General features: G+C 35.6%; 1 protein-coding gene across 1 annotated transcript; it reads left to right on the top strand.

The window, feature by feature from the left end:
• Positions 1 to 3057: 3057 nt before the first annotated feature.
• LOC129237564 (uncharacterized) lies at positions 3058 to 15604 on the top strand (the record flags this gene model as incomplete). Its single annotated transcript, XM_054872387.1, is given in 7 exon segments — positions 3058 to 3156; positions 3159 to 3724; positions 3791 to 3999; positions 9443 to 10073; positions 10146 to 10783; positions 10849 to 10995; positions 14628 to 15604. Coding segments are annotated over 7 exon segments (2409 nt in total), but the record flags the coding sequence as incomplete, so codon positions are not given.
• Positions 15605 to 27029: the final 11425 nt, after the last annotated feature.

Raw genomic sequence — 27029 nt, forward strand, 5'->3', positions numbered from 1 at the left:
TGGAATCGCAATGGAATTGATCGAGTTACATTTACACAAACGTGAAAAATTTCGAAACATTTATCAAATTCATGAAAGATATTAAACAGTAGTTGTAGGCATGTGCTTATACTTACGTAATTAGCCCTTAAGACTTATTTAGTAAGCTTTCGTTGTAATTAGACCTTAAGACTTACTCGCTAAGCATTCGTTGTAATTAGACCTTAAGACTCGTTGATGGTAGTGTTTGGTACCAAGAATGATAGAAAGAAGATTGCGCCCATCAGAGCGTACGTGACGTCACGTTTTGCAATAAATTTAGTGCTTTTTTATACCGAAAATGCGAAAATTTTAAAGTTTCGTGTTTGTTTTTTTTTTTAATTTAAAGCTACCGAAACTTTAGGCTAAAAAACAAACTATATTATTAAACAAAAAAAGGTTAAAAAAGGTCACTCTGAGAAGATTTTAGTGCTAATGAAAATTTTTTTACTCTTATAAAATTTGATAATTTGAAAGTGCAAATTTAATTTTTGGCTCCATTTAAGGTTATGCAAAAATATTAAATGCCCCTCTCTCAACTCTTCTTAAGATTGAAAACCTTTTTACACATTTTAAAAAGCCTTTGAATTTATTGAATGCGAATTAAAACCATAGAGGTGAAATCGTTTCTTCCGGTCATCAATCCTTAGTGAGACATAGGACATTAAGAGTTATATTCATTGTAAAAATAAACAACAAAATACCAGAAAATACTAAAGAAACCATACTGACATTTTTACAAAAAGAGTACCTTATCTAGTTACATAACTTCAAATATAGCAAAAAAGTCGTTCCCTTAACAAAAGAGTCTCGCTTAAAAAAAAAACTCATAAATTAAATTATACATAAGCATAACACATTTATTTAAGAAAACGCACATTTTAAAGACAATTTGTCATGCATACAAAGTTCTTTAAGTGATTCAATAAAAATTGGTTGGGTTATTTTCTTTGAATGGGCATTTTAGTGCGTTTTTATATCCAAAGCTAGGCAACACTGCAGTAGCGAGAGAGAGATTTGACTGCCGAAAGCAGAAGAACACCAACAACACCTGCAATCGCGGGCAATGCCACCAGGTGTTATAATAAATAAAAGTAAAGCTAAATAAAACTGAGTGAATTATTTAAATAATTATTAAAAAATGTATATTTTACAAAATTATAAACATGACATTTTAATTAGAACAGCTAGAAAAATGTCACGAAGAAAGAACTAAAACTCCGAGACACAAAATAATAAAAATAACAAAAAAAAAAAAATGCTAAATCAAGTTACGAAAATGGTAATCTGGCCATACTGGAGCTAAAATCACGTAACTAGTTGTCAAATTCGCTGAGCGCAAAGTAACGGGACCACGATAGGTGCCACCTCATTATTCTTTCCATCATGGTTTGGTACGATATTCCGTTTTGCATAAATAAAGATTAATTCGGTTTATATCGTAAGACGAATACGGTGCTATCGTCATTTCTAACAGTTCATATATTATAATATGTTCGATTTCGATTGTGCATCAGACGTTAATAAGTCAACAACACTAAGAGGCAACATCATTGATTTGTCTTTTTCAAGACACATTACACTCGAAACACCCCTTTCATTTCCTACTTTTCCTATCATCGTCCTATTCTCAACAGAGAAATGGTTCATTACCATGCACACAGGAAGAAGGGATATGCAAATACAAATATGTGAATTTATATACCTACATATGCGCATATACATACATATACATATATGTGCTCACTCAAGTAGGAGAGAGCCAGATGTCGTACGTTGCCGAACGCGGGGGCGGATTGTGCCTCTTTGTCGTTCGTTCCGTGCTCTCGTTTCCAGTTCAAGCAAGGTAATGCCGTATTTTTTGGTGCGTGCAGCCGGCTACATCGAATTATAAGACGTTATGACGTCAAAAACTTACAAATTTACAATATTTTTTATTTAATTGTCTTTAAAGTACTCTCTCGCAAACTATTCATCTATAATGAACTGCCTGTATCTTAAAGCACCAGTAATAAAATGGATTCATTTTTCCATTAAAAATCTTTACACCATTTAGAACATGAGCTATTTCGATATTACTAACAACGGTCTTTCCAAAGAAGGTACAAAAGCATTGTTTTATTATTGGACATCGTCCAAGAAAATGTTGGATTGTTGCCTTCTCCTGTAAATTATATAAAGAGCAGTTTTTATTGCAAAGACTATTAAGCATAATTCAATTACCTTTGGCTTTAAAAAACCACGATTCTTTGAATTTTTCTATGGCATTTTTAAAATAACTTTGACCAGCACTGTCCTTAGTGCTTAGTGCTCTATTCGACATTTTTTTGCCTGTTAGTAGTGTTAATAAAATTTTTAAATATTTCCCTTTTTTCTGCCCCCTCCCTTTTTTCTAACACCGTTTCGTCCTATTTCAAATTGTGAGCCAATCCTATTTGATTTAAGACTTTAGCCAAGAAAACGTTTTTTTTTTACTTTTTTGTTAGGAGGCGTGGGAGCCTCAAGTCTTCATATACAAAGGTTGTTTTTTGGATATATTTTAAGTGGAATGCAAGCGTGTAAATGTGCCCACACTCGATACCTGGGTTCACTAAAGAAAGCTAGTGGGTAACCAGATCTTTTAATTTCGCTTGATATAGAATTTATTTTATTTCATTTTTTCATTTATGGGGGCATCGTACCCAAAACAAGCAGCGCAAAAATCACCCAGAGTTTCATAATATTTTTCAAAATCTTTGTCTGCCAAATATTTATGCACATAACATTATATTGTATTATATTATTTATATTTTATTTTAAACTTATATGTAAATATTTACAAGGATTTGCATAATTTTAGATATCAGGCGCTTACATTAAATCCATCCGAAAGTGAAGTGCAATAACAACAAAAATAACAGCCTATGCGAGCGGAACAACTGTAAAGTCTTCTAAAAGCTGCTCAAGTCTTTCAACGCAAGTAAAGCTAATTAAAAACATTGTTTTTTAAATCCAAGATAATAACTAAAACCCACAAAGACAATCCTACCGAGAATGTAAACAACAACCAATCAAAACTGCTGCTATACCGCCGATACAGAAACAACAGAAACATATAGTATACTCACAACAACTACAACAACAACAACAACTAACACAGCACAAGTACCCAAAACGAATCTTTTCCTAACAATCATGTTTTAAACGTAGAATTCAACTCAGGTGGTACAGCTACAACAAATACGCCAGAGATAAAAGCAACGACAATGAGCCATAAAGCATCTTCTGCACCGATGAACCAGCTACCGCAATTGGATGAGAACAATGAGAACTGTGTGATTGACATAGCCACAATGCAAATTGCTGATGATAGCAACTGTACTCGTATAGCCATGTCAACAGTGACGAATCACGACAGCAGCAACAATAGCAACAATGAGTTCACATATGCAGATGAGGATAGCAATAGGGAGAGAAGTCCCACCACCAACGTGGAGCGAGTGGAGTGTGCAGTGGGTGATAGTGAAAGTGACAATGAAGTGGAAATGAAAACGGAAATCGAAAGTGAATGTGAATCGAATGTACAAATTGAGGATGAGCATGAGGGCGGTAGCAAGGAGCAGCTTCACCATCATTGCCTGAATGAGTTGGAAATCAACCAAGTTGAGGAAGAGCAAATTATTGCGGAGTTAGTGGATGCAAGTACACAAGGACGATGTACAGAAGCGTGAGTATAAGATATGTTTTTTGGTTACCCACAGCAATTCATTTCTTTCATGTGTTTCAATTGCAGCAAGCAAAGCAATCGTATGCGCGTCGCCTTTGGCATAATTTTGCGATTAATGCTGCCACTCGCTAATGGCGTAATGCTTAGCTTCAAAGGTATACGCGATGCGCGATTTCTGCGCGTATTGAAAACCATCACTTCCAGCCGACAGGCGCTAACCAATCTGATGGCGTTTGCGGCGAATACTATATCGTTGAATTTGTCGTCGGTGCAAGGTGGGTATACCCAGTAACAGTTGTAGTGTACGATTAGAATAAGGGCATGTGTATGTAGGTATTGAGGAAGATATACTAGGTTGTTCAATAAGTTTTCAGTTCGATGAGAAAAACACAATACTATGATTTAAAATACATTTTTATTATTTAGTATACAGGGTCCGGCACTCGAAGTATAACCGATTAAAAAGGCCATACATTTAGTTTGGAAAATTTACTTTTGCTCGATATGACCACCTTTTGCTTTGACTATGCCTTGAGACGATCCAGAAGCGAATCGCAAGCTGCCCGAATGTGACTTGCAGTTATTTTGACCCACTCGCGGAAATGGCTTCTTTCAGCCCCTCCAGACTGGTGATTCTTTTAGTTCTGACTGAGCTCTCCAAAATGGTCCAAAGAAAATAATCCATCGGATTCGCATCTGGTGAATTTGAGAGCATTTGTGTGGATTAGCCGTTGTTTTTAGCCATTCTAGCTTCGCTAGAACTTTGTTAGACGGTACAGAGTCTTGTTAACACGTCCATGGTCTGCCACCAAAATGTTTGTCTGCACACGGCTTCAAAGCAACCTCCAAAATACTTTCCCGATAATATTTCGCATTTACCTTGACGCCAGGATTGCGCCCATCTGTGGTTACAGTGTCCCAAACCATTACCTGTGCCGGGTGCTGCCTCCTGGTGGCCATTCGATGACTAAATTCAAATAAACCCTATAGATTTGGGAGTTTACGAATTGCTCAATTTGAAAAATTTTCTCGTCAGAAAACCCAATTTTCGGAAATTGACCGCTTTTAGCCAAGCGAAGCAAATCCTTTGCTCTCTGCGTGCATCAGCTGCGCGCTGTAGCCTCCCTGAACATCAATTCACTTGTTCCGCCGATATTCCAATTTATGAATTCCATCTTTGGAGTGAGAATCAGGAAGGCCTGCAAAATACGCTTCCACAGCTGTTATGATTTCATCATTTGAGGGAAAAGTTTTCCCCTCATGCATTTTTTTAGGTTTGGAAACAGATGGAAGTCGCTAAGCGTCAAATCTGGTGAATACGATGGATGCTCCAACAATTCGAACTGTAATTCATGGAGTTTAGCCATTGCCAAAATGCTCATCCATAGTGATGAATCGACGCACTAAATCCACTTTCGAAAACGCTTTCTAAAACCCAATACTTCAATCAAAAAATTGTTTACTCTGCCCAATGAGATGTCTAGGGTTTGTACTAAATCTCTTACAGTCACTCGACGTGCATGCGTCTTGCCAAAGATTACTTGTGGAATAACGTAGTCTGACCTTCTGGGAATTATCCAGTCATCCTCAGTCTTAGTGCAGATCTTTTCGCTGAGTCTCTTACTACTAATTTGAATTTCTTACTACCTTCTTTTTCTTCTTGATTGGCGCAATAACCGCTTATGCGATTTTGGCACAGTTCAACAAAGCGCGCCAGTTGTTTCTTGCTCGTGTTAATCGGCGCCGGTTGGAAACACCAAGTGAAGCAAAGGTCTCCTCCACCTAATATTTCCAACGCAGAGGAGACTTTCCTCTTCCATTTAAGCTTACTTACGAATTCCAACAATTTACTGCCACTTATTTGGAATAAGAACAGGGTAGCTTTCAGATTCAAAAAATTCCTGTATTGGGGCGTTCCATGAAAGTAGTACCAGTTGGTCCTTCAATTTTCTTTATACTTTGGAATTTTGTTGTGTTTGTGACTCTTTGGAAGCATGCCAAAGGGTTTTGCAAAATTTCAATTATTTTGCAAAGTATTGTTTATTGAATTTTTATGCTAAATTTTTTTTGATAATTTTTATCTTGAAATATATTAGTGATACAAAAAAAAGTTGTTTGTAAAAATTATAGGGAAAAAGTTGAATTTTCATAATATATTTTTTAAAAAATAACAAAAATAATTTTTAGCTAATTTGTTTAAACAATAATTTTTTATTGTTGGTTTTTTACTCGAAGTACACTGTGGAATTTTGTAAAAAAAATTTTTTATCAAAGTTTGAGCTCTTCTTAAAAGAAATGCAAATTATAGAGATGGGTTTTTTTTTTTGTTCTCGAGAAATTAATTTTTGAATTTTACACTGCATGGCTCGGCCTAGTAGCCGCGCGCGGCAGCTCCCGCAGCATGCTTTATTCTTTACCAATACAGTATAAAGAACACAGTTTTACATCATATTTTTTTTAATATTATTCCAACTTAATAAATTAACATTTTTTATTAAATAAATACCGTTTTCCACACCACCCTGGAGGTACAGTACGTCAAGTGCGTTTTAAAAAAAAAAATGTAAAAAAAAGGTGGTATCCCCAGTAGGCCTAATCCACCATTCCCTTTCTCTATATTATAAAATAGAATAATACATAACATAAGTTGTATACATTTTTTCAATATAATCAAAAAAATTTTTTGTGTTCTATTTAGAATTTTAGAATTGATAAGAATTATTATGAAATATTAAATACGGAGGATAAACTATCATTGAAGTTAGAAATTTTTTTACATTTAATTTTTTCATTTTCAACTGGAATAAAAGAAGGAAAACCACGTGTGCCACTGATTGTTTTGCATGTTAAAAATCGTTTACTTAAGAACTTTTTTATATCTTCAAGAGCTTTATTGGAACAAAAGTCAAATGTAATTGAATCAAATTTGTTTTTAACTATGTTAAAAAATGCTCCAGGAGTTGCTATTGGTACAGTATCAGGTCTTCGTAGACTTTCTCGCCGTACCTTTTTATTGTACCACCAATTCCATCACAAGCATTTTTTCCATGAGACGTTGCAAGAAAGTGCCATTCTGCTTCTATATTAAAATCTTGAAAATGATAGACTAAATTGATAAAATTTTTTCTGTTTTTATACTGTGATGCTGCACCATCGGAGAAATAATAAATTTTTTTTATTTTGTCTGATCCATAATTCTCTTTAATAAAAGAAATTAATCTTGATTGAAAAAGATAAACGGCATCCGTACTATGCTCAGTACTTTCTGAAATTAAAACAAAACTTTCAAATTTCAAACTATTATTATGATCTCGCTCAGGTCGATAAATCACAAAAGGATGAATAGTTGTTTGGCTGTTATTCCAATGATGACTCTGTATTGCATTTTGTATTAAAAATGTAAAATTTTCAGAAAAATCCCCAGTTTCAATTAATTCCCCTTCTTTCAAATTTGTTTTTAGATTTTTTAAAAAATTACTTTGTTCTTTAGCTACAAAATTATGCAGTAAAAGGATATCAGCTTCTTTGCTCATTTTTTTGAGGAATATTTTCGCCTCTTCCGTAATCGTTTCTAGAGAAGAACGCTCGGTGTTAGTCCACAGTTGATAAGTTATATTAATAATATTTCTCTTTTTGAGAGCTTCTTCCATTTCAGTAGCAATTTCATGAAAGCCAGGGCAAAGATCACATTGTTTCATATAACATTCATTTGTCATTTTTAGGCTTACTACAAATCATGCATTCTATTATTTCTTCATAAGTAGTTACAGATATATCTTCAAAAATACTTTTTAAACCGTTTAACATTAATTTAAAATTCTGATGTATTTTACACACACAAACCGTGTGTTCCACTACTATCAGCAAGTACACATTGCTTTGGTCGCAAGGAAGCAAATTTACTAAAACCGACTTTTATTTCTGATATAAAGATTTAAATGCTACATATGCTTCTTTCAAATTACATAAAATAAGACGTTTTTGTAACTTAATTTTTTTCCCGTCTTCTTGTTGAACTGAAAGGCAATCCTTTTGCCCTGGCATGACACGGCTTATTTCATCGGAAGTATAAACATTTATTATTTTTTCAATATTTTCAGAAGAAAAAGTTCTACGGGTACTTGGAGCGGGGGGATATGATCCGAAACCGTAAAAATTCTGTATTTTTTTGCATACTTTGCTGTACTATAATTAAGATTAAATTCACGTTTTAAAGTACTTAGGTTCCTACTTAAAGGGTTAACAGTCAGCCCATGAATTTTTTCTTTAAAATTAGATGCAGATTTTACTTTTAGTTTAATTAAATTCATCATTTCTATTCCAACATCACCTTCTACAAATTCGATGTCAGATCTACCCGACACAGAACCTAGGCTACTTGCAGTTTCAGAAACTTCACTAAGAGCAATATTATTAATATTATCATTAGAATCAATGCTTACGAAACTATTTTCCGACGGCTCCTTTCCCTTTGGTAACAGCATCTTGCAAGATAAGCAAATATATTCCCCCAAACCTGGATGTTTTTCTTTCAGTGATGCAGACGATTTAGCAACATTCTTTTCGATCCAAGAATGATTGGGTAACTTGAAAGGATTGCAACAAACTTTTTTCGGCATGATGATTACTTTGCAAAATTAAATTTTAAACTTGGAGCACTAACAAAATCTAAGAGACGTTGTTCACTCAAAAGTAAAATTCAATCTAACTGAATTTGAAACACAGTCCCTCGCTTCACAAAGAAAAATGTAATTATCGTTAAAAGCTCATTAACACAGTGCGGAGTGACAATTTGAAAAACCTATTCATAGTGGGCTGCGGGGGGTCCGGACCCATTAATCAAATGGGATACGAATATAAAAGGACCATAAATTACATATTCCACAATTTTCCTAAATTATTAAATAATTGTTGTCAAAGAACCTATATACAATAACCTTACATAAATTACTACCCATTATGGCGATGAAAAACTATTACTCGTACGGCAAACTAAATTCAAACAATATGACCTTCCTTATTTCGGAAACTTCTAAGATTCTATTAATAAAAATTAACAGTAATATTAATAAAAAATGTTAATTTATTAAGTTGGAATAATATTAAAAAAAATATGATGTAAAACTGTGTTCTTTATACTGTATTGGTAAAGAATAAAGCATGCTGCGGGAGTTGCCGCGCGCGGCTACTAGGCCGAGCCATGCAGTGTAAAATTCAAAAATTAATCTCTCGAGAACAAAAAAAAACCCATCTCTATAATTTGCAGTATCTTTTAAGAAGGGCTCAAACTTTGATAAAAAATTTTTTTTACAAAATTCCACAGTGTACTTCGAGTAAAAAACCAACAATAAAAAATTATTGTTTAAACAAATTAGCTAAAAATTATTTTTGTTATTTTTTAAAAAATATATTATGAAAATTCAACTTTTTCCCTATAATTTTTATAAACAACTTTTTTTGTATCACTAATATATTTCAAGATAAAAATTATCAAAAAAAATTTAGCATAAAAATTCAATAAACAATACTTTGCAAAATAATTGAAATTTTGCAAAACCCTTTGGCATGCTTCCAAAGAGTCACAAACACAACAAAATTCCAAAGTATAAAGAAAATTGAAGGACCAACTGGTACTACTTTCATGGAACGCCCCTATTGTATTTCCTTAAGATTTGATCTTACTTACTTAACATTGAATATTTTCTGTGTAATTCACAGTTTCCCAACGCATCGATCCAATTTTGAAACTTCTGAAAATACGTAAGACTTGTGATGGAGTTGAAAGTCTTCCAGATACGCCTTCCATAGACAGTGCTCCCTACTTTCCAATCTCTGCACTACCTAGCCCTCCACTGACACCAACAACACCCGGCAAATCTGCTTCACCTTCTGAGCAGCTGGGATTTTCGCCTTTCTTTCGAGAATCTTCTGGAGCAATGCCAGCCTTTTCCAACGATAAGCAAAAAATCACAGCACCAGAACAACCCGCGCCGAAATGCTGTACATTAGATGTGCTGGCAGAACCGCCAGCAGGACAGCCTATACGCGCCGATATTGTCTTCATACATGGATTGCATGGTTCAGTGGTGAATACATGGAAGCAGGGTCTCTGGGAAAACGACCGTCAACCTGAAGGTTTCGAGCGGCCCCCAAAACCACCAGTACGGCCACCTAAGCGGCCAAAGCACTCACGCACCGTCTTGTTACATCCACCACACAAGCATAAGCGTGCGCGATTCACGCGCAGTGACACGAATCAGCTGCTAACACAGGAGGAAATGGAGTATGAAGGAGTTAAAGACTTGGATGATGGGTTCTTCGATGCGACAGAACAGGAATTGGGAAATGGGTATGCAAGTGGCATATTTATTTATCAGTAAAATATAATTGAAAATTATATAAATATTTACGCATTTTTTAGTATCTCCTATGTTTGTGGCGTGCCGCAAGATATACAAAACTGTGATGGAATTGAATACAGCTTTCCCACGTTCCGCTTGCGCTTGAACGACAACGGTCGGCAATTGCAAAGTGAATTCGAACCGATGCACGATAGCGATGGCGCAGACGGCGAACCTCACATCAACCCGCCTAAGCTGGCGAATAATAGCAGTAAGAGAAAAAACCCAACAAAACTTTCAGCCGACGATCCGAATTATTCCAAATGTTGGCCGGCTGATTGGCTGCCACTAGACTGCCCTGGCGTTCGCGTCATAGCCCTTAACTACACCACCGATCCATATCTTTGGCGACCATTGTGGAAAAAGAAAGAGCCGCGTTCTAACCTCATCGAACGTGCTCGTGAAATGGCCGAGTTGCTGATCAAGCATCGTGTCGGCTATGGTCAACCTATTGTGTGGGTTGGCCATTCTAAAGGTGGTCTCTTCATCAAGCAAATTATCGTCGATGCCTGGGAAAGTGGACGCACGGCTACAGCACCGCTGTGGCGTTCTTCACGTGGCGTATTCTTCTATTCGGTGCCCCATCGTGGCTCGCACTTGGCCTGCATTAAAGCGCCGTTCTTAACACGTTCCGTTGAGATGCTGGATATTGAGAAGAGTGAGTTAATGAAGCGAAAGAAATTAACGGTTTGGGCTATTAATGTTTTTTTGTTTCATTCGCAGATAATAAATATTTATTGGATTTGCATCGTCGCTTCGCAGGCCTCTATCACTTGGGTCACATCAAAATTGAAGTGTTCAGTTTTATAGAGACTGCATTGACGCTAATGTCCGTGCTGTATCTGCGCATTGTGGGAGTGGATTCGGCAGGTGAGTTCGAATTGAAACGAAATGAGCTGAGAAGAGACGAGGTAAATGGGTTGAAAGAATTACGTAAACTGTCACGTAAAAGAGTTGGAAAGAGTAAAGGTGAATGATGTAGGAACGCAAAAACTCCATGCAAACATTCACATCTACATACAAGAAAAATTAAGCCAAATTATTGGAGTATTGTTATCAGAAGCCTTACCAAAATCTTTATGCAAAAGCACCGAAACAAATCAAGGTTGATAGATGTATTTTTTTTTTTTATTTTTTTATTTCTCTTTAACTATGGTGAAAACGAAAATTACGAGGGGAGCTTCGTCTACCACATTACTTGGGAGATTCGGCAGCCAAATTCTGCACGATCATTTCATCTGTAATCACACACTCATCCAATGAGTCGTTTTTCAGTCGGCAACGACATGCCATTGGTTGATTTTTTTCGTAAATCACTAACACAATCTCAGTTTTTTTGTAGACACATGCCATCAGCTGATTCTGTGAAATTCGCTCAGAGCCGAATAAGAGCAAACCTTTAAAAATCTTTTCACTAGGCAAAGAAATTGTGAATGTATTGAGAAATTTGTAATTTTAAGTTCATGTAATTGAAACATGAAAATTAAAAAGACAAGCTTACAAAGGATTTCTTCAGATTATTTGTTTAGCCTCTCCATCTTCGTTTTATCAATGTTTCGTTGTAGGCTTAGTTTAGGTTTTTGAGGCGGTTAGCTTAGAATAGCCAACTATGTATGTCCGTTGAGTTACCACTGCGTAACACGGGAACCTTACTGTTCATTTTTTTCATGGAATCAGTTAGATGCACTTATGAAGTTTAGGATAGGTTTTATCCAAACACCGGTTAGTTCCGAAAGATAGTATTTTAAAATGGTATTTTCCTAACAATCTCACTCCACTCCTAGCTAAGGCTGGACAATTACAGAGGAAACGTTCTACTGTTTCTCCCTCTTCCTCGTCTCTACAACTTCTGCAGTATTCATGCGAAAATATTCCTAGCCTAGAAGAGTGTCTGCCTAACAGCCAATGACCGGTGAACACAAGCCACTACCTGCGACCAAATTAGTCTGGTTGTTACAAAAGTATTTTCTTCTCTACATTACCTATTGGGCTCCTGGAGAATATTATTTTTTATCCTTAATTTGCAAGTTGCCATAGGAATTCCAATATTGCTTCTGTTCTCAAGCAGAGATGAAAGATTAGTACGCTTTCTGGCTAGCTCATCAGCCTTGCAAGTTCGTTCAATATTTCCATGTTCCGGAACCCATAAAAGACTGACCTTGAATACGGTGCTAATATCATTTTGAGCTGCCAGGCATTCTTGAACAACCTTTGATCTTAGTATAACTGCCTCCATTGATTTGATGGCCGCCCGGTCTTCTCATATTTATAGTAGTTTTTGTGACGGTGTGTGTGTTAAGGTACGCAGTTACCTCTCTTATAGCTAAAACTTCTGTCTGGTAGATGCTACAGAAGTTCGGAAGTCGGAGAGATAACACTGTGACAAAAAAAAAAAAAAAATTAAATATACTTTTATGGAGACCTAGCACAACTTATGGCTATAGAAAAACTAAACAAAATGGTATAGAAGAAATTTCCAATACACCCCCAAAATCTCGTTTTATGGCCATAAAACCGTTTTTCAGTAGGTTGATGTGAAGAATCACTCCTAACTTCGCCAATTTCCATCCGATTTCGAATTTGTTTTTTTTAGTTCGAAAGAACAAAAACAAGCCTTTTTGACAGTGTGTTGACATTTTTTCTGAAATGACAACTGACGAGACTGTAGACGGAAGTATTTGGAATTTTTTTATTTTTTCTCTATTTTTTCAACTTTGACATAATTTTTACGATATTATCCGATATTGAGGATTTTTTTTAGTACACTACTGTTATAGTAAATTTAATTTTGCGTCGAATGAGCTATATTTGACTGTAATTGAATTAAAATTAATAGAGTTGTGTGGGTTTTAAGATTTTTTCTTTTTTTTTACTACGAGATTTGGTATGCGTTTCGAAGCATGAAAATGATAACAAGTGTCATTATAAACACATAATATTTATTAGAGTATTGTGCAGTGCAGCACTGTACGGTATGGTACGGTGCGGTACGGTGCAGCACAGAACGGAACTGGTTCCAAACTTAAAAATGCATTGGAAACGGCCCTTTGGAGTTTAGTATGGTACGGTACATTTGTCATTCTCTTCATCAGTTTTGAGTACTTCTCTGTAAGAAATTCGATCATCATCATTCATCTGAAGTCGTCATCAACTAAATTCCATTGTTTAAATCGAGAAGCGAGCGTTTCAGATTGTCTTCCCGATAGAAGTAAATCACGAGAAAGATCCTGAAAATCTGAATTTGATACAATGTGTCGTTCTGAAGACTTACAACCAGACGGAAAGTACTCTTCATTATCAGGTTTATTGTTATCAGTTTGATCATCATCAGCAATGAGTTGAACTTCATTCAGTTCCTGCAGTTGAGTCAATCATATCGTCCAAAACTACGGGGTTCTTAACAGTTGCAACATCAGCATACTTTATGTGCTTTCGAGCTTTATAATGATGACCGTTTACGTCCGTTTTATAAAAATAACAATCATCTGGCTTATGATAAGGCTGATGATGCCACATCATCGGAGAATATTGAGAAATTCGACTTTTCTGGCAACGTTTTGATTTATATCTCTTGAATTTCAATGAAACGAACAATAAAACTTTGACATTTTAATAAGGTTAAATTATAATAACAAACTTCTTTTGTTAATCAATGTACAGTGTGAACTTTGGTACACTTGGGAGTTTTTCCATATTTCTATTGAAAAAAATGTGCTATAATATGTCAGATATTTTCGTAAGTTCTACAGTGTACTCTTATGTATACATACATATATACTCCAATAAATATTACGGATCTATAACGCATGAAAACACGTCCTTATTCCCATTTACCGTAAGTTATACCTACATACCAAATTAGTAAAAAAAAAATAAAATCTTAAAACTCACACAACTCTTTTAATTTTAATTCAATTACAGTCAAATATAATTCATTCGACGCAAAATTAAATTTACTATAACAGTAGTGTACTAAAAAAAATCCTCAATATCGGATAATATCGAGAAAAAATAAAAAAATTCCAAATACTTCCGTCTACAGTCTCGTCAGTTGTCATTTCAGAAAAATTGTCAACACACTATCAAAAAGGCTTGGTTTTGTTCTTTCGAACTAAAAAAACAAATTCGAAATCGGATGGAAATTGGCGAAGTTAGGAGTGATTCTTCACATCAACCTACTGAAAAACGGTTTTATGGCCATAAAACGAGATTTTGGGGGTGTATTGGAAATTTCTCCTATATCATTTTTCTTAGTTTTACTATACCTAGAAGTTGTACTAGGTCTCCATAAAAGTATAAAATCACTGTCGCACAGTGTAATTCTAGTCCTAATTCTTTTGAAAAAACTATGAGTAGGCTATGAAACCTACTTTATTTTCGAGTTCGATGGTGGGTTTAGGGAAGTAGTGGTCGATTTCTTCGTTATAACTACTCATCGTTGTATCTAATATGATTATTAAACATATGTATGTAATAAGTCTGCTTTTTTTCTCATCTTACAGATCCTGGTTTTGGTGATGTGTGCGGCATACGCTTGGATCATCGCGAGATTTGCAAGCCACGTGGCAGAGACTGCATTCTATACAAAGAATTAGTCAAAATGATTAAGAAAGTGTGTTGAAATCGATGAACGGTGCGTCGTTCAGCAACTATTAAGAAACTATTAGTACCTTTTTGAATTAAGGTAAATAAGTAATGTTACCAAAGCGAAAATATTCATATGTAAATTATTATAAATAATGTTCTATTACTATAAATATGTATTTACAAATACATATGCGTTCTTGTATGTATGTGTGTACATATATAGAAATAAGCAGTTAAATTTAAGCTGCTTGCATACCTACACTGCGGTAAATTACTACGGCACAGAGACTTATTGACAAGTTTTGACCGTTTATTTGTCTCTTATTTAAGTAGTTAGGTGAAATGGTTGAAGGACCAGTTTGGCACTCGCCAAGTAGCAATAGAGCGCCGTTTTGATACCATAATGAGACCGCCCATGAGCAGATATCCAGCCAGCACCAGTGACCTTAGTCGTCTAGCTGCTAACCCCGGCCATTTACAGAGAAAGTGCTCAACAGTCAGGGTTGGGCACTACCACTAATGTTTTTGTGGTAGTTAAAATAGGGGTTTCATTATCACTAATTCTTCAGTGTTTTGACTATTCGCTTATTGCATTAATTATTTAGTGCACTATGCTCAAACCTGTCAACAGTCTCCTGCGCTGAAAGGTCCCCACAGTCTTTGCAATGATAAATGAATGGTAAACCCAGCTTTCCTGGAAATTGAATGGCGTGGATTTCCTAAATTTTAATAATTTTTTATTACAATTTTTAATAATTCTTTTATTAAAATGTGGCTCATTCTCGTACAAAAATCATAAGCACGCAATTCAAACTTTGTATAAATTGAAACAAAAAATTGAAAAAAATTCTTCTAAATTTTTTTAACTCTACGTTGGAAACCTTTTCGAAAACTTTCTGATCTTATGAACTTACTATGAACTTACATGCATTTTTAAGTATCGCAGGTATATATTTTAAATTTCTTACCTTTTTCATTGGTTTTGTCATGCATTGAGCTGCCTACAGGGGCAAAATTAATCGCTGAAAATATTTTGGTTTGTGAAAAAACACATTTTTTTTATTTTGTTCTTTATTTAGACTCATTTCAAAGAGGACTGAAGAAAAAAAGTTGATTACAATGAAATTTAGGGTAAAATATGAAATGATATTTATTTATTGTTTCGGCGGAAGGCAAGCAAAATATGTATGTATAAAAGATTTTTGAGTGCTGTTGACATACCAGATTCTTGCATGGAATACAATTGAAACCAGTTTTTCGACACAGCTTTTCGCTAACTTGTAGACAAAGGCTCCGGTTGGTTGGTGGACTACAATATTCCCAGGGATAGTAATTAATTTGTTTAAAAATGATGCCATAGCCAAACGAGTAGTGAATTGACAAATATCGGCTGGATTATTCATACAATTCCCGATGTTTGCAAGGCCCAATGTGTTCGATAAAGTCGTCAGCAAATTTCGCCTCGCATCACTTTTTCTGAGCCTCATCAACTGCCTTACAAATACGAAACTTTGCATTGTAACTTTTTAAATCCTTTTTTTCGTCCTGTTCGAGCATCCTTTCTAAAAGGTTATATCCATATATGAATAGAAAATTAAATTTTAGGAAGTGACCTGCAAGCTAAAGTTGTTAGCTTTAATAGAAATCATTTCACGTCCAAAGTCGAGAAAGGTCTAGCCAGATCCGGGTGCTCTACAGAGCGTTAACAAATTTTGAGTATACAGTTTTATAGCTCATTAAATTTTGTCACAATAAAGTGCAAGTATCAAGTGGCTCAAGAATTGCGTTGATTTTTGACAGTTTTTTTTTGCTAGCGGCCGCGTGCATTTTTTCCATGTGATGAATCCAAAATACCGACAACAAAAAGAATTGTCCAAAATGTACGTAATTTTTGTTGTTGTTATAGCAGCATAGACATTCCCTATCCATATATGGGGTCGTTCCGGTTACGCAAAACGGTTACGGTTCCAACTGTCGTGTGAACGAAATTAAATGGCCTCTAACATTGCATACTCGTGATTTTTCGAAAAAAAAAACAGGTAAAAAAGTAGTTTTTTAATGCAAATTAGTTGCATTTTAATAAATTTGCGCAACGTTTGAAACTTAAATTTGTATGATTTTTAAAGGTATATCTCACACCGTCAGTGAAAAAAATACAAAAAAAAAATCAGCGCAATTTCTGATTCAGTTGAGACTTCATTATATCACAATTTAAATCCTGTCGGTTGATGCCGCCACAGTTGCGGCATGCACATCGTCGTAGAAGTCGGTGGCGCCAGTCTCGCGGCAAGATATCATTAAGAGGAAAGGAAAGATTTTTCGCGATCCGTAGAAAGCTAGCCACTCTGCATGCCGTACGCATTATTTTAAAATTAAACACAATAAAACAGTTTTACCGAATTCTGTGTTTTCTAATATTCATAAATTTGCTTTATGGGGTTAGTGGACCGAACAAAAGTTGATTTTCAATAACTTTTTTCAAAATTAACAATATGGCGGCTTCAGGAAATATTTTTCAGTTTCGAAGAAAAAATCGACAATTCATTGTTTAAAAAAAATCGAAATTTTTGGGGGGGAAATCTATCAGGCACAAGTTTTTTATGTTTTTCAAAAGCAGTATAAATTTTATTGCAATCTACTAAGCGGTTTGTAAGTTGCAGTGATCAGTTCAGAAAACATAGTTTTGAGAAAAACCCATTTAAAATTTTGCTATCGATTTATGTAGAGTCATACGAAATTTAATTTCTTACACTGTGCCATCTATTCCTGGGCCATATAATAGTTCTTCAGTCGTCATAGCAGCTTCCAAAATATCGATTTGCTGTTGCTCACTTCTCGAGTGTAATTTTAGAGCGCTTATCTGCCATTTTCATACGTGCAGCATCCATTTTTTCAGCATATGAACTCTCCGGAGCGCCCGAGCGCCCTTTGTTAATTGTTGAATAATTCGCAAAGTATTTGTCGGATTCACTTCAAATTTTCACACAATAATTTTAAGATATTATACTAAAAAAAAAATTCAAAAACTGACTTTTTTTGAAAATTATGACTACCCCTTATATCACTTAAATCACTGAGGAACAAATAACTTCGAAAAGCTAAATTTGCGCTGACTAGCTGGTACTCCCATCAGAGAAATTTGCCGTTCCTAAAGGGTTAATGCCCAAAATTCAATATATTATAAAACTGCGTACTGGAAATTTTTCTAAAAATTCTGATAAAAAAGTGTAAAAGTGTGAAAGAATTTTTCTAAAAATTCTGATAAAAAACTTTGAAAGTTTGATGAACCTTTTTAATTTTTGTTTGTTTTAAATTTCACAAAGCTTTAAAATTGGATTCATATGGTTCTCGTAGGAGAATGAACTATACTTTCACAAATTTTTTTTTTAATTAAATAGCCAACAAATAATTGGTCAAAACTTGTCAATAAATCTAAAATAAAAATTAATAAAAATTCTTGATTATGAACTTTGTGACTTCCAAAAATGATGCATTACAAAAGACTAAAAAGATATAGATTACAGATGCAGCCTCTTTTAATAACAAATAATAAGGTGCGTTTCATAATCATAAGACACCCCTAATTTTTCAAAGTATTTTAATTTATAGTTTTCGGAGGAAAATAAAAATGTTACACATTGATTAAAGTAACAAAAGTTATTTGTTTAATTACAGAGTTTAGAACTTTTTTTTGGTACATAAAGAAAATTTTTAGCAAAAAAGTATTTAAAGGCGTTTCAAAATGATAAGACACTGTTTAATTAAAGTGATCGTTTAACAAAAGTGTACTTTTTGGAATTTTTTTCTTTCGTTTAGAATATTTTAGTATTCGATGGAAGCACCATTTGCTTTAGCGACACAAAATAACCTTTTTTTCATCTGTTCTGCTCACTTTTTAAGTAAATTTACATCTAGAAAAGCCCATTCGGCGTTAATTGCCGCTTTAAGCTCGTTGGTGTTGTCAAATTGGCGATTGTTGTCGTAAACTCTTCTGGCTAAGATACCCCTACGGTCGCCGTAGCCGAATGGGTTGGTGCGCGACTACCATTCGGAATTCACAGAGAGAACGTCGGTTCGAATCTCGGTGAAACACCAAAAACTAAGAGAAACATTTTTCTAATAGCGGTCGCCCCTTGGCAGGCAATGGCAAACCTCCGAGTGTATTTCTGTCATGAAAAAGCTCCTCATAAAAAAAATATCTGCCGTTCGGAGTCGGCTTGAAAATGTAGGTACCTCCTTTTGTGGAACAACATCAAGGCGCACACCACAAATACGTGGAGGAGCTCGGCCAAACACCTAACAGAAGTGTACGCGCCAATTATATATATAATATACCCCAAATGTTTTCTATTGGGTTTAGATCCGGAAAACACGCCGGTCAGTCCATAGTTTCTATGGAACAATCGGTCAAATACAGCCTTGTTTCCCTGCTTACGTGGATTCGGGCGTTGTCTTGCTGAAAAATGAAGGACACTTACCGATTACCCTGAATAAAAGGAAAGAGAATATTTTCCAGAATGTTTTTGTAATCTCCACTATTCATTCTCGATGATGTAAACTGTATATCAAGAGTTGCTTTCAATGTAAATGCACCCCAAACCATAACAGAACCTCCACCGAAGTTGCGCTTGGAAGATAAGAGGGGGGCTCTTGCACAAATATCTCCAAAAATTTAAAAAACCATCGGGTCCGTCAAGGTTCCATTTTTTTCATCCGAAAATGTAACCTTTTAAAAAAAACAATATGAAATTGGGTAACATTAAAAATATTCAAAACATCTTACATGTGCCCCAGTTGGTGTCTAGGTGTTTTTCTGCAAACTGAAGACGCGCCAGCTTGTGCTGTGGTAAAAGATGGGGTCCTTAGATGGGATAATCTTAAGTGATTGCGCTGTTGTTTTTGAAAAATTATTTTGAACAACAGCGGCCAAGTTGGCGTAAGACTTAGTCGAGTTAGAAGCTTTTCTTATGATTGCTCGCTGTTCTCCATTTGATAGTTATAATTTTCTTCCGACGGTCGTCAAAATTTTGTAATCTCTGGACTCCGTAAAAAATTCCGGATAGCACAACGACTTCTACCGTTTTTTCGCAATTAATTTGATTGACAATTCTGAATCCTTGTAGGCCAAAATTTTTCCACGCTCCTCTTGTGAACCCCCCGGTATTTTAGGTTAAATTGAATAAAATTATAATTAAAGTCATCCAAAATAACAATCAGCTCCCTCTATTTCTTCAGAAGCTTCTTTTCGACTAGTGTCTTATTAGTATGAAACGCTGAAAAGACTAGCAAAAGTGCAGATTCTTTGAAAAAGAAAACGGTTCTACAAAATAGAGTGAACATGCGCACCAAAAACAATTGATGGAAGTCTTAAGTCTAAACTGTTAAAATGACGCCAAAAAAAAGCTACTCCGGAAAGTAAAAGCGAGCTTATGGTAGTTCAAAAATTGTATACGAAAGGTGTCCTATGATTATGAAATGCACCTTAAATAAATAATAACAAATCTTAGTGCCATATTTATTGAACGCAGTGTATGTGTGTGCATCTATAAACTTATGATAAAAGTGTTAATCGGATATTATAGTCCATTGCTACCCAACAATTGCCATTGGTTCTTAAAATATTATATATTTAGTATATAAATAAAAATATTTACAATTAAATACATTTTGATATTTACGTTTTAAACATTTAATTACTGTTATTATCGTAAAACTTATACATAAACGCGTAGCTGCAGTAATAGACGTGTTTAGACTGTACCTAAAACCATAGGTGATGAATTCCGGTTTAAGAAATTTACAAACGTATATACGCCGTTAGTATCGTGGATATTTACCAGTAGTGAGGTAGTTGGAATTTGTGATCAGCTCAATGAAATGTGATTTTTATTAAATAAAATTGTGGCATGGCGGATGTTTTGCTAAGGAAATGTAAGCAATATTTTTGTTGAATTTGGTACAATTTATGGGTACAAAAATGTAACGAACTTTTGCCAGTACCAGCGTACGTACAACTTGTGGCTGAATTAAGCAATTTAGTTTAGTATTTGTCATATTCTTAGTTTAATATGAAAATTTGAAAAATAAGAAACTAACGAAATATGCGACCAAAGTACGTGTGTATGTGTGGTTTATAAAAACATACATACTTTTATATCCTTACCAGTCCCTTTTGAATTTACTACACTCCACTTAATGTTAAACAATTTTTGCTATAAACTGTTCAACTCCTTTTATGTCATAAAATTTCGTATAACCAATAAACAAAATATTTTGCTACCAGCAACTGTTTTTGGAAACAATTTTGTTAATAATAATGGTGAGGTAATGGCAGACATCAACCATTGAGTAAGTAATAATAATTAGCAATAATGTGGTGAGTGCGTTCCGGTGCATATTTACATGCATGTCGACTTATACAAGGGTAAGTCCAAAATAAACAAGACTGGCGTCATAAAAATGTTTTTGTAGCGCCATCTTTTTAATGAGTTAGTTAGTGCGTTGGAAGTTACATCCCTAGCTGACTTCCAGTGAAATCTTGGTAATATTCGGCTCAGTGAAAGCGAAGTTATTGCGTCTAAAGTGTCAGTCTGTTTGTGTCATCGGTACAAAAATGAGTTTTGAACAAAGAGCTAATATCTAATTTTATTTTAAAATCGGTAAAACGTTTACCGAAACATTTGAATTGGTGAAAAAAGTGTATAGCGTTGCTTGTCTATCTCTTGCCAGAGTTCATGAGTGGTTCACACGTTTCAAAGATGGGTGTGAGGACAAAAACCACAATGAACATACGGACCGCCCAAAATCAGTAATCACCGAAAACTCTATCGAAATCGTTCGTAAATTTATTAAAAATTAACCGAAAGCATCGTTGAAATTTATGGAATCGGAGTTGAATACCTCCAAAACATCGATTTATCGCATTTTAACTGATCAGTCGGGCTTACGAAAAGTCTGTGCGCGTTTTATTCCGCACAAATTAACAGAGGAACAAAAATTGCTCAGAATTGAGCAATTGAAAGACCTCATTAAAGAGACGAGAAAGGACGAGAACTTCCATTACAACCTTGTAACTGGTGATGAAACGTGTCATTTCCAACATAAACCTGAAACTAAGCGTCAAAGTGCCGAATGGAAGACCCCAGACGAGCCACCACCCAAAAACTCGCGTTTGGGGAAGTCAAAAATCAAGTCGATGCTCAATTGTTTTTACGATTCCAAGGGAATTGCCCACAAGAAGTTCATGCCAATGAACTAAACCGTCAATGCAATTTTCTGTCTCTCATTTTTTGAATAGAAATCGCATTTCGGCCATCAATTACTCACCGTAGAGGGCACCGATGAAGCAACGAACTACGATGCTTCGGAACGGAACGGTGGTGAGAATTCATTTACATGGGGCTCTCATAAGTTTCATCGTGTCAGCTGATACGGGCGTACGTTTACGTAGATGAGTGCGAGCATCATTAGACAAAGGCAAATCGACGCATTCGAATGTACTTTGAGTCGATTTATTTTTGTGTATACGAGCAAAAACATCGTTTCTCGCCTGTCGAACTTGTTACAACAGTTCGCCCTTCCTATTATTGTACCCGAACGACCGCATCAAATAGCCGTTTCCCAAAAAATGAGTCTCTATCTAATTACTTACTCAACGCATCAACTCATATAATTATATTAATGGTCTATGGATAAGTTCGTGCGGTTTTACAACAGATGGCGTAACTTGATTATTATTCCATCGATCCACATTTCCAAACATTCATTGGAGAGCTACTGTCGTAAGGCACAAACGTCAGTATAAGTTTTTTATTTGAAGCGTAAACAACAATATTTTTACCACACTTGAAAATGTCGAGTTTCGTGCCAAATAATGTGTTTTTGCGGGGAATTTTTTAATATGAAGAAAAAAGCAGCCGAAAGTCATCGTATCTTGGTGGAAGTTTATGGTGAGCATGCTCTAGCTGAGCGAACGTGCCAGAAGTGGTTTGCACGCTTTAAAAGTGGTGATTTTGGCCGCGCCGCCAAAGTTCATGGATACCGAATTGGAGGAATTGCTCGATCAAGATCCGGCTCAAACGCAAGAAGAGGTTGCAAAAACTTTGGGAGTTGATCAATCAACCATTTCCAAACGTTTAAAAGCCATGGGAATGATCCGAAATTCAAATTTCGAAAAAAAACCGCACGAACTTATTCATAGACCTATTACTTCTAGGTGTTAAAACTACTTCGGCTTGGTTGATTTTTGTTTAAGAACGAGCACTAAAAATATGTCAACCTTTCTAGATTGAAATATACGAACACACAAAATTTCAATGTGATGCCACTGCAGGCTCCAAAGTTATAGCTGCTTATATAGTGATTTACGCATATAAGTGATTTTTTGTCTGTTTGGAGGAAGCATCGCAAGACTAATCCCGTCAGTGTGGTACTTTAACCCGCACTAAATCTCTACCGTTGAAGTACTACCGTTATATACATATTTCGTCGGGAGGCGGTTTGAGCTTTAGACTCAACGTTCGTGTCTCTCCTGATGCAATACGTCGAAAGTAGCATCTGCTTGTCATCTGCATCTGCCACTGTTACAATCCTTTGATGATTTCAATGATGATGCTACTTTCGACGCATCTACATGTTGCCACGGCCCTTTGCGTCCAATTCCGGTACAGGGAGCAGGCAAGTCCTCGATGCAAACACCAATGCAAAGTAAGCTGATGAAATCAAGCTTAGAAACTAATTTTTTTTCAGGGTATGGACAGGAGCTTGGTGGATAGGGACGTACAGATCTGACAAGGTGGCTCCTTCCTGAAGTGGTAGATTCAATGTGTGACGGATTAGGCTAATTTTCATCACGATCACTACGTTAATAAGCAAAATTTCCTTAATTGGAGCTTGGAAAACTAATACCTAATCGTTGTATATGTGTGAGTGCATCCTAAAAACAGAAGACGGCACTCCTTTTAGCTGAGACATAGAGTTGCACTTTAACACCTTTATTTTTTGAAACGATCAATCTCCAGCAACACTTAGTGGGAAATAGGTGACGAAACCATTGGAAAGTTCGCGCAGCTTTCTTCAAGCTGAAACAAATCTGGGGCTCCTGTTTCATGCAGACCGAATCGTAGTCACGCACCAATGCATTCGGCTACGGCGGCCGACAATGTACAGAGTCCGGCACTCGAAGTGTAACCAACTTCAGAAAAATGATCTCAAAGTTAAGCCTTACAAGATTCAAAAGGCGCATTATCTCACACCAAAGCAGCAACAAGTTAGACTTGAGAGAGCGAAGGAGTTGCTTCGCTTGGCCGAAAGCGGTCAATTTTCGAACATTGGGTTTTCTGACGAGACACTTTTTCAAATTGAGCAACTCGTTTATTTGACCGACTGTTCTTACGAGAATTTGAGTCATCAATTGGCCACCACGAGGCACCACCCGCCACAGGTAATGGTTTGGGCCGCTGTAACCGCAGATGGGCGCTCTCCAATCGTTTTCATCGAGCCTGGCGGCAAGATAAATGTGAAATATTATCTGGAACGTATTCTGGAGGTTGCTTTGAAGCCGTGGGCAGAGAAATATTTCGGTGGCAGACCATGGATGTTTCAACAGGAAGCCAAGAATGGCTAAAAAACAACGTTCCGAACTTCTTAATGTCCACACAATTACTCTCAAATTCACGAGACGCAAATGCGATAGATTATTCTCTTTGTGCTATTTTGGAGAACAAGGTCCGAACTAATAGACTCATCAGTCTCAGGCGGTGACAAAAGCCATTGCCTGCGAGTGGGCCAAAATACCTGTAAGTCACATTCGGGCAGCTTGCGATTTGTTTCTGGACCGCCTCAGGGCCAGAGCCATGGCAAAAGAAAATCGATTCTTAATTTTGTATTATTTTAACACATTTTTCACTTTCAATTGAATAAAAGTAATTTTCCAAACTAAATTTATGGGTTTTTTAATTGGTTACACTTCCAGTGCGGGACCCTGTAAGCTGTAATACTGCCGCTTTTATTATGTGCTTGGAACAGGTTCACACTTCACACGGATTTTGCTACTTACCAGTCCGTTTGCTATCTTTGTCTTCGCCTTTTATTGAAAATCTTATAAAATTATCGAAACTTCTACTGCAGGCATGATTCAATAATTAAAGGTTTGCTCAGTAAGCAGCTTTCTCGTTCCCTCTTGACAAATTAGCTCCCTTAGCAAGACACTGGGTTGCTAGCTTTAGAAATGTTTAGTAAAAGTGGAGGAAAAGTAAAATTTGTAGAAAAAACATTTCATTTTCAAAATGGTCTGCTTACGAGCAACAACCAGTTAAAGACTTTTTATCGGTATGTCAAGGACTATAGTAGTATGACATGGAATACATACCGATTAAGTCAGGACATGATAGAGTAATTGAGGCAATCCGAGATCGATAAAAGGAGAATTTTAAAAGCTTTATTTCTCTTTCAATGGATGGATGAAGTGTCCAGAGGAGGCTTAGCGAAGTACAGTACCAGTATGAAAAATCTCCTCATAAAAATATCTGCCGTTCGGATTCAGCTTAAAACTGTAGTTCCCTCCATTTGTGGAACAGCATCAAGACGCATGTCGCAAATAGGAGGAGGATCTCGGCCAAACCCCTAACAGAATTGTACCCGCCAATTATTTATTTATTTTTAACGAAATGGTTTCATATTGGCGAAACTTTACAATTTCGCGATCGGTTTTAAATTTAAAAATTAATTCACAAAATAAAAACTTGGATTTAGTGAAATAATTTCTTGTTTTAATATCAGATTTAGCAGTTTCCGCTAATAACTTCTATTTGTACCATTATTTAAATTCAAATATTAATTAAAATTTATTTTTTAAACCGTTCGTTGTTTGCTTCCATTTAAGTAAAAAAATACTTTTTTGCTACCATTTTTACCAAAAAGGATTTAATTTGTTCCCCTTTATTCACCTTCTTAAATACAACCTTTTGTAAGGGAGTGTCAAAAATCGAATGTCACTAGTGAGCAAACCTTTAATAATTGAATCATGTACTGCAGGCAAAACTCTTTTCTTATCAACACAAAGAACGAAAAAAAACAAAAAACATTTCATAGTTTCAAATAAATTATAGCTGTATTTCAAATTTAGCCATTTCGTCGTACTTTTTTAAAACATTGGCCAGCTTTTCACATCAAACAGCCAGTACCCGAATAAAGTCAAATAAATCGGTGTCTGGCACTTGACAGAAATAGTTGAGCTCTGCACATGCACAAATGCGCATATGTGTGTGTGCACGTTTTACATATACACAAATATTATGCCTACATATACACGAGTTTACACGATTTTCTTTTCACATACAGGACATTCACGATCTCGAGCATTTAACACAAACTTACAGGCTACATACAAATATTCCCATGCTTTTTGTGGTTTTTCTTCCACTTTACTGACATACAAGTATAAAAATTGTAGCTTATCATAACTTTAAATACACATACGTATGTGTGTGTGTGTATGTGTATGTATGTAGTATACGTAAATATGTAATTAATATTTTTAACTTTACAATTACGTACAAAATGCGAACAAGTAAATAAAATTAATATGAAGGAAAAAAAAACGTAATAAATTTTTACAAAGGAGAATCACGCGAAACATTTCACATTTAACAAATATTAAAGAGCAAAAATATACAAAGTACTCGTATATGTACCTGTATATATGTATTTAGCGCCTTAAGTTACTGCTATCAATTTTTATTTTATTTTAATTAATTTTTTTCTTTGTTCACAACAGAGATTCATTTTAACATTTTTAAAGGAATAAAAATGCAATATAAACAGTTCTCGCTTTAGGAGCTTTAGCTTTGACCATATTCAACACCAGATTTACGGACTGCGCCAATTGGACTCATTTAACATTATTTTGCTACATACTAAGTCTCGCCAACTTGTCACCGATTGATATTGCGGCGGAATGCCTAGCAGCTAAATCCGCCGTAAGACTCAGCGCGACAGGCGAATTTACTTGTAAAACATTCGAACATAGCTCAATAGGCATTAGTTATAGGATCCAAACGGACTATATGATCCCGAAATGTAATTGGGTGAAGAAATTCCGAACAACAATAGAAGAAGAGGGGTGGAAAAAGGAATGAAACCTAAACCAAATACTCTTAATATATTTACCGATGGCTCGAAAATGGTAGACAGAGTAGGGGCAGGGATCTATTGTGCAGAGCTAGGCATCAGGCAGCCATTTAAGCTTCCTGACCACTGTAGTGTCTTTTTAGCAGAAGTCTTTGCGGTAGGAAAGGCTGCAGAAATAGTATTCGTAA

The sequence above is a fragment of the Anastrepha obliqua genome, chromosome 1 (genome assembly GCF_027943255.1).
Source record: "Anastrepha obliqua isolate idAnaObli1 chromosome 1, idAnaObli1_1.0, whole genome shotgun sequence".
Lineage (NCBI taxonomy): Eukaryota > Metazoa > Arthropoda > Insecta > Diptera > Tephritidae > Anastrepha > Anastrepha obliqua.